The sequence below is a fragment of the Lemur catta genome, chromosome 11 (genome assembly GCF_020740605.2).
Source record: "Lemur catta isolate mLemCat1 chromosome 11, mLemCat1.pri, whole genome shotgun sequence".
NCBI classification, from domain to species: Eukaryota; Metazoa; Chordata; class Mammalia; order Primates; family Lemuridae; genus Lemur; species Lemur catta.
In genome coordinates, this window is record NC_059138.1 from 77,285,374 (window position 1) to 77,299,494 (window position 14,121).

At 40.7% G+C, this 14,121-nt stretch overlaps 1 protein-coding gene across 5 annotated transcripts in view; it reads right to left on the minus strand.

Annotated features, from left to right (window-relative positions):
* Positions 1 to 1,478: 1,478 nt before the first annotated feature.
* Positions 1,479 to 14,121, minus strand: part of PDE1C (phosphodiesterase 1C) — a 483,316-nt gene continuing 470,673 nt past the window's right edge. For 2 of the 5 annotated variants that reach the window (XM_045564386.1, XM_045564391.1), the window contains one exon: positions 1,479 to 1,953. In XM_045564386.1, coding sequence (XP_045420342.1) covers positions 1,784 to 1,953 — 170 coding nt within the window. In that variant the 3' untranslated portion in view covers positions 1,479 to 1,783. Of the gene's footprint in view, positions 1,954 to 10,834; positions 12,843 to 13,031; positions 13,088 to 14,121 lie in introns of those variants that run through there. The other 3 variants (XM_045564389.1, XM_045564387.1, XM_045564390.1) reach the window with 3 other exon arrangements.

Consider the following 14,121-nt stretch of genomic DNA (forward strand, 5'->3'; position numbering starts at 1 on the left):
CCTTGGAGGCTGCGGCCATCAAGCAACAAACGGCTCCTTTGTGGGGCTGTCCTGGAGAGTCGGTCCTGAATGTGAAATGCTCTTAGCTACTGTCGTGTGCCTGTTGCTCTCCAGGCGCAGCAATAGCAAGCTAAACCTACCTTATCACTAATCTTCCTCACAAATGCACAGTGGGTGTTATCAATCCCACTTTCTAGTTAGGCAAACCAAGGCTTTAAATAACTATACAATCAGACCAACAACCTGCAGATAGTTTCAGAACAGGATGAAGATCAGAACTGCATGACAACAATCCTAGCTTCTCTGCTGCCTCAGGCTGTTTCTAAAGGGATTGAAAGCTATTTCCCTGCCATTTCTGTGATTTTAGTCTCAAAGTAAAGAGAGACAGAAGGGTTAAAGACACCTCCATGAAGAGAGGTGCATTATAAAGCCTCTATTCCACCAACAGAGAGTGCAACTGGGATCCCAAAGGGCTTTAGACATGTGGTCTGCTAAGAAGATGCTCTGAAATGTAACTTAAAGGCATCTCTAGAGTTATGGAGAAAAATCTGGAAATAAGGAATCAAAACTAGGTTCTGCATTTTATACCCACCTGTCCCAGGACCACAAAATCAAACTGGCCTCTCCTGTGGTGACTCTCAAACCCAGAGTCTTTACGGTATGATTTTTAGCATCTTCTACTGTGGGTGGAAGTACAAGATTAGAGGAAAGCTGCCAAATGCGTCTCTTAAAAACTCTCAAATTCTGGCTGGGCACGGTGGCTCACGCCTGTAATCCTAGCACTCTGGGAGGCCGAGGCGGGTGGATCGCTCGAGGTCAGGAGTTCGAGACCAGCCTGAGTAAGAGCGAGACCCCGTCTCTACTAAAAATAGAAAGAAATTATATGGCCAACTAAAATATATATAGAAAAAATTAGCCGGGCATGGTGGCGCATGCCTGTAGTCCCAGCTACTTGGGGGGCTGAGGCAGGAGGATCGCTTGAGCCCAGGAGTTTGAGGTTGCTGTGAGCTAGGCTGATGCCACAGTACTCTAGCCAGGGCAACACAGAGAGACTCTGTCTCAAAAAAAAAAAAAAAAAAAAACTCTCAAATTCTTACAGGTATGCCGAGGCTATTGGGTACAAAGCATGTGACTAAAACCCAAAAAATCTCTCTTTTTTCTTTAACTTAGGTCTCCTTTGTAAAGCCTAAATTCTGAAATATCCATGAACACAATTCATCAGCCTTCTCTTCCTGTTAAGATTATTATAGTCAGAAGCACAACTTTTGTTTTGAATGCATTTACTTCAAATGTTACATTTACTTGAATTTTAAATAAATGTACTTAAATTTTAAATAGGTGTATTTAAAATTGAAAAAGATATTTTTAGAAGTGCATTTCTTAAATATGGTGATTATTAAACCAGTGTTCTTACTGGGGCACTTCAACTTTTAAGGATGAAAAAAGTAGCACTGGGAAGAATTTTATTTTTTCTGAATAGTTTGTACCATTTTAATTTTGGTCCAATTTAGATTTTGAAAGATCTATACCATAAAAGCCACATGAAGCAACTCTCTTTGTTGCTAGAGTCTGGATTGACCTCACATCCGAAGACTGATGAGTCTATAAGAGAACCACAAAGGGGAAAATCACTAAGGCTTTCATTTTGCCTTAGTGGAGCCAACCACGATAGTACCTGCCCCGGTAGCCTCCAAGGGTCTTGGAGGCACATCCTGCTGTGGCCCATGAGAGCTGGGAGGCACACAGGTGGGCCTCCTTCACTCCTTCTCTTCTTCCCCTTGATCTATTTTCTATTCCAGTTATGTGAGATGTTCTGGATCTTTTTCATTTTGATCCTCTGATCCAGCATCTTGTACCTTGCAGGATGATCATCAGTTTTCTTTGGGACTGAAGGTGCGTAGGAGCTAGATGCATACGCAGGACGTTTGAAATGACGCAAAGGAGGCTTGATGACTGGAGGCCATGAAAAGGAAGACAGACAGCTGTTAGCCTCACCAGTGACATGACGCAACCTAAATATTGTGAGCAACTTCCTCTCGCCCTGTTTGTTTCCTCCAAAACAGGAAAACAAACAGGGTAGGAGTCTCACCAGGAACTTTATGGTAGATGGATGAATAAGCATATCATCATCTTGGTCATTCACTTAAAATAAATAAAGACCCCAGTACATAAAGGTTTTTTGACGATGAGTGGATGGGGTTAAGAAAGTGAGAGGGAGCGTTGGGGTCACTCTTGGGAACAGCAAAGCAAACAACAGTAAGCACAGCCACATCATTAACGGCAGTTAGCATTGTATGTAAGCTTTTAGTGTTGGAAAGTGATGCTCAATCCTGATGTGCTGACAAAAGTACAACAGTGAGAAAATATTTGCCAAACACAGATCTTGTATCCAAATATAAAAAGAATTCTTACAACTCAATAAAAAGAAACAATCCAATTTAAAAATGATTAAAAGATCTTAACAGACTTCTCACCAAAGAAGATACATATGTCAAATAAGCACAGGAAAATATGCTCAACAATTTTTGTCATTAGGGAACTGCAAATTAAAACAACAGTCATACCCTACTATATACATATACAATGCTAAAATAAAAAAATGACAATATCAATTACTGGTGAGGATGCGGAACCACAGGAACTCTCATTCTTGCTGGGAATGAAAAATGGTACAGCCACTTTGGAAGACAGTTAGATAGATTCTTATGAAGCTAGACATAGTCTTACCATACAATGCAGCAATTGTGCTCCTAGATATTTACCCAAGTGATTGAAAAATTATGTCCACATAAAAACCTGCACATGAATTTTTGTAGAAGCTTTATTTGTAAGTGCCCAAAGCCAGAAGCAACCTAGACGTCCTTCAGTGGCTGAATGGAAAAACAAATTGTGGTGTATCGATATAGTAGAATATTATTCATTGTAATAAAAAAGAAATGAACTATCAAGGCATACAAAGACATGGATGAATCTTAAACACACATTGCTAAGTGAAAGAAGTCTGTCTGTAAAGTCTACATACCATATGATTCCATTAAATGACATTCATAAAAGGACAAAACTATAGCGATGATAAAAAGATCAGTGATTTCCAGGGGTTGGGGGCAGAAGTGAGGGTTAGATAGGTGAAGCACAGAGGAATTCTAGGGAACTGAAACTATTCCATATCATACTGGGTACTGCAGTAGCAGATACATGACACCACTCATTTATAAAAACTCATAGAACTTTATAGCACAAGAAGTGAAACTTAATGTATGCAAATTTAAAAAAAAACTATTTAGGAGGTTGGAGGAATCCCAAAATGGAATGCAAACTGTTAACAAGACAATCTAAATACATTGCAAATGTAAGGAAACAACCTCATTGAAGAGGGTGGAGGACAAGATGCTCACTTAAGTAACTTTTAATATGGGTAGAATCTATAAGACTAAAGGCCAAAAAAATTGTATACAAGCACTGTATTCTAGTCGATACAGTTGTTGCCCATGGAGGTACAGGTTAGCAATTCTAATACCGCTTTACATTTACACTGGAATTGAACAATTATGAAAATGGAGAGTGGATGGTAAGAACTATTGGTTACGGGAGTTTTCAGAAAAGCAAAAGGAGGAGGGTAAAATGATCCATGTGGTAATGAGTTAACCTTGGAGACATCAATATGAATTCATATTTTGCTTAATAAAGGTATAGATTATATATAAAAATATTTATAGATATGTTCGTATGCCTGGGTTAGCATACACATGTATATTTCTTTGCTCTATTAGCTGAAAGGGTCTAGAAGCAATGAAGTAGCTACAGACCTAGAAGCCTCAGTGGCAGTAAACACATCTAGTGCCCAGATCTTGGTTTCTAGTAGCATTCTCTAACAAAGAACCAGGGCTCCTTACAGAAATGACTGATTTTAAGACTAGGGCACAAAATATATAAGATGCACCTGGGACATGTGCTCAAGTGAAAATGAAAATGAAAAAGTGCTCAAAAACAAACAAACAAATACAATGATAGACAAAGGAGTCCTGAATGAAAGCTCTACCAACTGTCCAAAATTGAAATAATTTGAGCAACAAAATAAGTAAGGACACACTGGATTACAAACCAAAGTGTAAAATAAATATCCATTAGTCCATACTGATATAAATAAATGACTGAATAAATCAATCATTGTAGGAAAATAGACAAATAATCTTACGCAGAAGAATTACAAATAATTTATGTAGACATGCTTCCCTCAAGGAGAAGGAGCCCTTAGTGTGGGCTGGACAGTGACATCCTTCCAGAAAGTACAGACTACAAAGGGGACAAAAGAGTAACTTTACAATGGAGAAATCTAATAAACATGACCTCATGCAGGAGATCAAAGGTGACATCAATATCAATAAGCCATGTTTGTAGTGGGTACCCTTCATATTATGTGATGAAAATTAATATTTTGTAATGAAAATAGAACTTTACCTCTGTGGTCTTCCTCTCCAACATATATAATCCCATTCTAATAATGAAAAAATATCAAATGAGTCCCAATTGAGGTACATTCTACAAAATACCTGACCAATATTCCTCAAAACTGTCCAGGTCACCAAAAACAAGGCAAGTCTGAGAAACTGTCAAAGCCTAAGGAGAGATGATGATTAATTGCAATGTGTTGTCCTGGATGGGATCCTGGAACAGAAAAAAGACAGTGGGTAACAGCTAGGGAATTCTGGATAAAATATGGACTTCAGATAATAATGATGATAATGAAGTATATCATCTGATCTGCAAATCTATGCACAGAAGGGCAAGTCCCGATTGATTGATTCTTCCTGCCTCCACTCCACACCACCCCTGCTTGGTTCTGCTGGAAAATGGACAGTGAGACAAGGTGAACATGAATAAGGGTGAAAACTAGTTAAATGATGATCCGAAGCAGATGAGCTATAATAATTAGGTAAAGGGGGTGAAGGAGCAGAGCTGGTGCTCTCTTGCTCTCATGGGAGGCCACTCCACCTAGGTCCGCTGGAAGAACCAGGGTAGGGGACACCTCTGCCAAATCACTGAGGCTGCTCTTGCAAAAAACCAGCTCTGCAAATCTGTTCCAGTAACAGGAAATGCGTGGTGCTTATCATCAAGCCAAAGATTAGAAACAAATGGACAGTCAAGAAATTGGTTAAATTCTGGGACATACTTAAACTATCCTACTGTGACACTACGGAAAGATGATATAGATGGCTATTAACAAAAATAGATGCGCGTAATACTGTTAAATGAAAAAAGCAAAGCAGTATATGTCATCTAATGTCATTAGTATAAAATATATAAATATGTGCATAGAAAAATCTGGAAGAACATACATTTAAGTCATAGCAGTGGTTACCTCTGAGTAGTATAAACATGGCTATTTTATCTCTTTTTGATTGTTTATGCTTTCTGATTTTTCTATGATGATCAAGTTTTACTTTTGTAATTTTTAAAAACGAAACATACCACTAAAGATTTCTTCTATTGAATCATCTAATAGAGCTATTCTACAAAATTATACCCAATAGAAAGAAAGTCAGTAAAAGTAAAACTGAGTTCACTTCGGGCTTTAGTACTAGACATCTCAGAGGTCCCACAGCTAAATATGCTTTACTCAGCCTACAGATTACAGAAGAAAAAAAGTGTTCAGGTGTAAGTGATGCTATCATCACAGGCTCTTTGATACCCACGCCAACTTTGCCTTCTGAGTTATCGTAACATAAAGTGAAGACTTTCAGCAAACGGCCCTTCTCTGACATAGTAATATATATTCTTCTATAATAATATAGAAGAACAGAGGTAGTTTTTTTTTCCTTAAGATCTCAGAGTGCTTAATTCCATTTCTTAGGGTGAACAAGGGATTATGGCAACAAATATAAACACAGTGCTGTTACCCTGGAGAATGGAGTGAAGACAGGAGAGGGCTTCAGATTGAAAGCTGATTGCTGAGAACGTCTGGGTCGGCTGATTCACTGCTCTTCAAGTCACAGTCCCTCTCCATATTCATTCTATTTTTGCTGCTCAGCATGAACTCAGCCGAAGTATTATTGAATTTCCCACTTCTCAGCGTGAAGAAACGTTTACCGATTGCTGGAATTCTGATTGTCAGAACAAAAGTTCTCCTTGCCACTGGAGTCACTGCAAATAGAGTTGAGCCCGCTGACAAAGATCGGCTCCCCACTGAGATTGTGGAAATACTTATATGCCTGCTGTCACCCTCACTCAAAATGTGGGAAAAAGGAAAAGTTCATACAGTGCTGTTTTGTGTGCATTCATTGCCTTTTTCCTCTGCAGTGGAACGTGATTTGAGGACAGGGCGCAACAGCAGCGTCAGGCATGAGGGCACCATCTTTAATTTAATGTAGACCTTTCTTCCAGAGTGCTGGTGTGGCCTCCTGAAGGTGCTTTCATGCATCCTCTGGCTATTTCTGAGGTATTGGGAGGGGTCTGACCCTCCTCCTTTCAATGACTGGGCAGTTCCCACAGCGGAACCCAACCAGTAATACAAGCTCCCTCCCCTGGTCGAGAAGAAGGAACTGGGAACCAAGCCCCTCTCACCCACCAGTGTGCTTAATTGTCAGCAAGTTGGACACCTTCCTCTTGGGGACACATTCGGAAGGTATGCTCTCGTCTGTCTCTTAGAGCAATTTGCTTGGAGAAAATGATTTCATTAGTTAATGAAGATTTTGACAAAGGCACATATCTCTGCACAGAGCCTGAACTTGGGAAAGTCTTTATCTATAACTTTAAAACATGCTCAGGAAAAGAAAAATTCAAGACAAAAATTGACACATTATCATCTTTTATTTACAATGACACGCAATGTTTGTTTTTCATAAAGTCAATATTCTTTTAGAGGTTTTAACTCTCATCTTTTTCATAAACACCACAAGTCCTCCCTAAGGTGTCTATGACTGTCTCCCCTTCCACTGCCACCACCAACCTATCTTTTATTCTCTCTCTCTCTCAGACGATTTTGCTTGGTGGCTACTGTTTTTTTTTTTTTTTTTTTTTTGCACAAGAAACAACTATACAGCATTATTTTTCTTTAGAAAACCAATTCGGATTTATTCGTATATCAAATTAACACAGTTATTAATTGAATTCCAGTAATAAGATATAAATGAGAGTTTTTAAAGCTCCTTCTTTAAGATTTTTATATTAGTCTGCTGTTTCCCAAAGTACCCTTCAATAAAGTTGTGAATGTAACAAGTGTGGCTGGAGGAGGGAGGGCTTCCTCAGTCAAAGCTAACTGAGTTAAAGTTGAACTAGTGTCTTCATGCCAGAACTTACCAGCGTCGTAAATAATGGCAACATGAATTATGAATCCCTGAGAACAGCCAACAGCATATAGTTTTTTCTCAATTTTATTTGGCTAAGGAGCCTGTTTTTATCAGGAACATCTGACAGAGTGTTCAGCAGAAAACACTCTCAGAAAGGCTGGATTAATTCATTGTCATTATCATCTCATATCATAAGTCATTAATTTGGAACACTCTGCTGTTCTGCACTAAGAGCGAGCCAGAGAGAACACTCACTAGTCCTCAGCCACACTTGGGTCTGGCCTAATTCTGTTGAGTTAAACATGATTTCCAGTAGCGCTGGTCTTGGTTCTCTCAATCCGTTGTGACTTCAGTGTGATCTCTGGAACCATCACATTGCGGCGCAAAAGCATCTTCATGTGGCGAACTCCTGAATCTCTGTTACAGAGCATCACCTCAAATGGCAACAACTTGGTCTACTCTTAGCTTCTGATTAATTCTGATATTGGCAGCTTTTTTTTTAAAAAAAAAAGTGTTGGACACCTGTCTTCTTCTCTTTCAAGCCATCTGCATTTATATGTACACACACACACAAAATGGACACTAACAAGATAAAAATAATCATTTATTGTCACTTAAGTGTTGTTTTACATGAAAGGAAAGAAAATTCTACTTCCATGTGTTCCATTTCTGAAATCAATATCCGTTTGTGATGGAAAGCTCTTATCAGAATGCACAAAAATCATCCAGGAGTTTTGAATTGCAGGGGATTGCAATGTTAACATGAGCCCCACTGAGGATAAAACAATGTTAGAACTGAGACTGTGATTTTCATTTCAGGAACCACCATGGTAAAATAATTATGATAGCTAACACATTTGTATGTCATATTATAATAGCTGACAGTTACTGTACTAACTGTGTACCAGGCATAATACTAAGAATTTAACATCAGTTAGCCTTTAATCTTCACTACAATCCTGCTGGCAAGCACTATTATCGCTCCCTTTTTTTTTTTTTTTTTAATTTCAGCTCTTCATGGGGGTACAAAAGCTCAGGTTATATACATTGTCCGTGTCCCGCCCATCCCCCTGAGTCAGAGCCTCAAACGTGTCCATTCTCCAGACAGTGCGCATGGCACTCACCATGTAGTCATACCTCCATCCCCTCCCCCACCCCCCACCTCCCCGAGTCTATCGCTCCCTTTTTGAGTGAGGAAACTGAGGCTTAAAGATTGCGTAACTTGCCGAAGTTCACACAGCCAGCACAAGAAGGGAGTCTGCATTCTGGCTTCACATCCAAGCAGTCGGACTTAAGACCCTTCCTCCCAGCTTCCCATATTTAAAATAATCTTGCACCAAAATTCAGAGTAAATTTTAATAACTTCCATAAGAAGTAAAAAGAGTCAAGTCAAAATTGTACATCGTTGATACTACCAATATTCGAGAATATACCTGCATCATGTACTGGATTCTCAAAGCTGTAAACATGCTTCCCCCAAAACAAAAGTAAATCATACCCCTGCCAACACAGTTTGTGGTTATGGCTCGGGAAGTAACTACATAAAGGTCCTAATTAAAAGGTCTCTTAAATAACTGCTCTTCCTTCACCTGTGCCAGGCTGGCGTGCTCACAGGTATTCTGAAAGTCTAGGCTGGTGGAGAGAAGCAAGGTGAGCTCCAGGACCTTGGGTGAAATCTTCAACTTGGTAATTCTCAACTCTGCCTGCGTATGAGAAGCACATGGAGAGCTTTTAAAAATCCTGGTGCTCCATTTGTACCCCAGAGCACTCATTAAAGCAGACTCTATGGGGGTGGAACTGAGGCCTCACGAGTTTTTTAAAGCTCTTCAGAGTTTCAGTGGTGCCAGAGTTTGAGAACTACTGTCTTCGTCTTTCCAATCTCCTCCTTCCTGGTCTTCACATCCGCAGCCTCATGTGCAGCTCTCCACCGTCCTTGGAAGGCGGCCAGATTCAGTTCAGGCTCCGCTCCGTGTGACGAAGACACTTGATTTCAGTTTCCCATTAGAAAAAGTGGAGATAATAATACACATTTCAGAGGGAAATGGTGAGAATGAAAAGAAATCACACACGTGAGAGCAGCCAGCATAGGGCTGACACATAGCAGGTCTTACTATCAATTTCCATCTCTTTCCTCAGATGAAGCCCCTGTATTTTAGGAATCATCTAGAAGACTGGCAATTGCCAGGAAAATTCCGTAGCAGCAGCCTTTCCCAACTAGGGGACTCATTTGCCCTCCCAAGGCCCAAAAGGTTAGAGTGAGGCCATATTGACAAGAGTCCCTTCCTTTCATAAAAATCCAATTTAACAACCATAACCCAACTGAAAAATTACTCCTAAACCATGTGCATCAGCTGTAGTGTTGTCTAAGGCAATAATCTATTCTTAAATTCTTCAAGGTGTATTTTATATTAAAAACTTGAATGATTAAACCATTATCTACATTTTTAAAGACTCTGGATCTCCAAGGACTTTATCTCAACAAAATGAGAATGTTGGATTATCTATAGCTTCCGTTTTTCAGTCTCACCAAGCAAAGAGCACAGGGGAGAGGAAGCCGGATGTCTGAGCAGCTGTCTAGAAGGAGCTGAGTTGATCCTGCCCAAACTAAACCGCTACAAATCTGGCCTGAAAGACGGCCTGACCAGCATTTCCAGGTCCCAAGAGGAGCTTACGTCCACGGGGAACAGACAAACCTCATGGTGTGGCTGCCCTGATGCTGTTTTCTCCTACTTTTGGTTCTCAATCCTGGACGCACACCAGATTGCTTGGGGAGCTTGGAAAAGTACTGATGTCCATGCCCTGCCCCCAAGCATCTCTGAAGTAATGAATCATTTGGGAGTGGAGCCCAAGCATCAGTATGTTTGCAACGCCCAGGGATCCTGATGTGTAGCCAGCGTTGAGAACCACTGGTTTCGGGGCTGAGTTTGTTTGAGAACAAGTCATCTTATGGTTAGGTTTAGAGGAACGCAGGGGCAGCTGACCATTGTAGTCAGCGCACACAGACCTGCTGCTCCCTGTTCCTGGGGCTGGGGGTGTCCAACCCTTGGCCACCTGCTAAGATCTGTGACAGGAAAATGACCTCATGAAGGTCTACTTTTGGTATGTGGTCTTAAGAGAGAAGCATGGGCTCGGGGCACATCAGTGGGCTAAGCTGTGAGATCCTAAGGAAATAATGAATCTGTTCTGGCACTCAGGGTTTTGTTTCCTTTCTTCCTTCTCAAAATGGGAAAGATAGTAACTTGCTTGCACGGTTGTCGTGAGGATTTGAAAGGGGATACAAATGAGAAAATGCAGTGCACTGCCTTGCACAGTGACAGTCTGTGGCAGGTACTCGGTGCAGGGCCATCACTGCCACATGATTATATGCCATTGTTATTCCAAGCAGATGGAAGGTCACACTGACGCCTTGTGAGGGCGCCCTCCCTGGTGGGTTTTCTTATCCCAGTACAGAAAAGTCACGTAATTCCCCACACGACTGGATTTTACCACATGAAAGATCTCACCACACAATGAAGAGATTAACTTAATTAATTTATTTGTGAATATTTGGCAGAGAACACACCATGTTGATTCACAAATGGCCAATTATCCAAAATGTACATTTGTGAAAAAAATATATATATATATTTCCATTCAGGTGCCTGACAGAACTCCTTTGCTGAAACCAAGCACCTTTCTATGCAAATCAGAAAAACCTAGCCCAGATTCTAAACTGCTTATGCAATGTACAAATATGGGGGTTTGTTCAGTCAATTCGCATAACGCCTAACCACAGCATAAAGAGTGCTGGGATTCACAACAGGAAGCGTGGCGTAGACAACCAACCGGGGTGGAAGGAGTTCCGGTCCCTGACTTCTAATCTTGATGTAATTAGGAAAATGTCAAGGGCACTTCTGATTCTTAAGACTCTTTGCATTCACTATGCTGAGCCATAATTATTATCTGAGTCACTTTCCCTGAACGCCATTCCTGAGCCACTGATTCCCTGGACTTTGAGATACTTCTTTGTGCTTTCTGCTGTAGCTAATTCAGTCCTGCCTTTCACCTTCCGGGGACAGGGACAGAGTGTGTGCACACTTGCATATCCAGAACTTAATCTACAGATAACAGTTGGTGCTAAGAAATAATTAATGAGCGAATAAACTACCTAACACTCAGCAACCTTCATACATCTCCCATTTACTAAAGAAGAAATGAATCACTTAGAATATACACCAGCTGGCAGAGCCGCCTGGGCTCTACAGAGGTTAATATTTCTCCCTAGCCTCAGCCCTGATACCTAGATTTGCTGCTCAGGTTTGCTTAAGAAGACTGTCAGCAGGTTCCTCTCCTCTGAGTTTCAAGTTTGAGTCCGGAGCAAACCTTTGTTCGCTAAACAAATACTAAAATCTCAGCTCCTTTCTGCAGGCCTCACAACACGATGAGGAGGCACTGAGGCATGGTTTGAAGCCCTCCTTCCCTTAACAAGTAGTGAAAGGGAAGGAATCATTGACTGAGGCTAGAAAATCAGCTCTTTTCTTATTCAAACAATGGCTGCTTATCAAGTGCTCTGTGACCTCATGATTTAATGCTGAGGATATAAAAATAGAATAAAAAAGACCTCCCTCAAGGAGATGACCATCTTTAATTTAGTTCTTTGTGTTCATCTTGTTTGCCCTGGCACACGCACAGTGCATATTCATGCTTCAACTGGAGGAATGCATTCTGCAGATTACACAGGCTCAGTCTTTTGCTTGATTTTTCTCATTGACATGTGCATTTTTCCACACGTGCTTGTGAAGATTGGAAACATAAGGCTAATCAGTAGCTCTGTGTCCTCTGTTCACACTAACAGGGACCAATTTCAGAAGAAGCCTGGAAGGATAAATTTCTTCAGGATTATAAGGCTCTGAAGTGCTAAATCAAGGCGTAACAAAAAGCCTTGATCCGTCAATAGTAAGGGACAACTGTCATCCTTCAAACTGAACTCAAGATAGAAGACAGTTGCAAAGAGAACACATATTCAAGTCTTCACTTAAAAGATAGTGCAGGGTCCCCCACACCCCAACAACATGCTTGAAATTGCTATGTGGGGAATTGATCTAATCCCCAGGTAGAATACAAGCGGGAGAGAAAAGTGGTCACAGTGTGGAGTATTTAGCTTCAGTCTTTACCCCCTGAAATGAATCTCAGAGAAAAGACCACCAGCTTGCAACCTGCTAACTTTGGGCAAGCTGTTTAATCTGTTTGTGCCTCAGTTTCCTAATCTTTGAAATGGAGATAATAGTTCCTTCCTTAGAGGGTTGTTGTGAGGATTCAAAGAAATAATGCATTTTAAGAGCCTAGCAGGATGCCTGATATGTGGAGGTGTGCAATACATATCAAAATATCTGTTGTTAAAAACCTGTATTAGGGTATCAGAAATCATCATTTTTGAAATTAATGACTCGACGTACAATACGTATAATATCTTGTTTTGGTAAAAGAAACATAAGCTTCCTAAAACGTCTTCAGACCTCAGAGCTGGTCAGGTTTCTTCTGAGGAATCCTCTGGATGGACGTTTTATCCGTAGTCTCCTAAAACAGGACACACAACAATGTCATTGCGAGCCAGCTGGCATCTAAACACACACACTCTTTCTACAGCAGGCAGTGGGGTTTAGAAGCAGAGCGGCATCTACTGCCAAGACTACCGTGCAAGCCAGCGGCCACACGCTGGGAGGAGCTATCAGCTACCAGCATCCACAAGTGACTACGGTACTGTACCTTTCCATTTGGGGGTCACTTCAGGAAAGTGATCTGACCGAGGCGCCCTGGGGAATCTGCTCAGAAGTAAGTCACTGATTAGTCACAATCATTAGCCGTTGTGACTGTTAGTGGTGGTGAAGCTCTGGACCACTCCTTCGGCGAGAGCCAACATTGCCCCAGCTCTCCATCCCCGGTGGCCCCACCCATGGAGCTTTGACTGCGTTCACAAATCCCATGGAGCAATGGGTAAAGGTGGCTCTAGAAAAAAAATGGCTGCAGGTGCTATTATTTACCATGCAAGAGTCATTTTGTTGTAGATGTGCAAGGAGTCAAGGTGAAGTTCCCAAAGCAGTTTTCTGGTGCTGGAGCTCCAGGATGTCCCCTTAGATAATTTCAGAAACCACACAAGAGGTTCTTTAATGAAGTGGTTGGTGGTAGTTTCTGGACTGAGACATGCTACTTGTAGAACTTTCTAAATACCTGAATCCAGCACCTGCCCGGCTAGCTCAGTCAGTAGAGCATGAGCCTCTTTAATACTTGAATCCTTATATCCCAACATCCATCTCGTCCAATAGGTTAGAAAAAAAAAGCATTAAATTTCTTGGAAACATATGTAAGATCACGTCCACATGAGTGAAACCAAACAAAATTGTTTTGCAAAACAGCCACGGATTTTTCACTTAAAACTTCCTTAATATAAAATGTTTTAAGCATACAGGAAAGCAAACCTAATGTATGGCAAAAGTTTTTTTTTAAGTGTGTATAGTAAAAGCAGGATAGAACTGGATTTTGTTTTGCTCATCTAATCAGATAATCTGTATTTTAAAAGCAAGTTTAAGCCACTTATTTACTGTTATCCCTGATTTTTTGGACTTATTTCTACTATTTAATTTCATTTTGTGTTTATCATTCTTTCTTCTTTGCTTCTTGGTCTTCCTTTCTGCCTTCTATTAAAGGGATGCATTCTCTACACTCTCTTTGTTGTTGTTCCTTTATCAATTTAGATGCTTGTCTTGGTCAGCTTGGGCTGTTATAGCAAAATACCATGACTGGGTGATTTACAAACAACAGAAATTTATTTCTTACAGTTCTAGAGGCCGGAAATTCA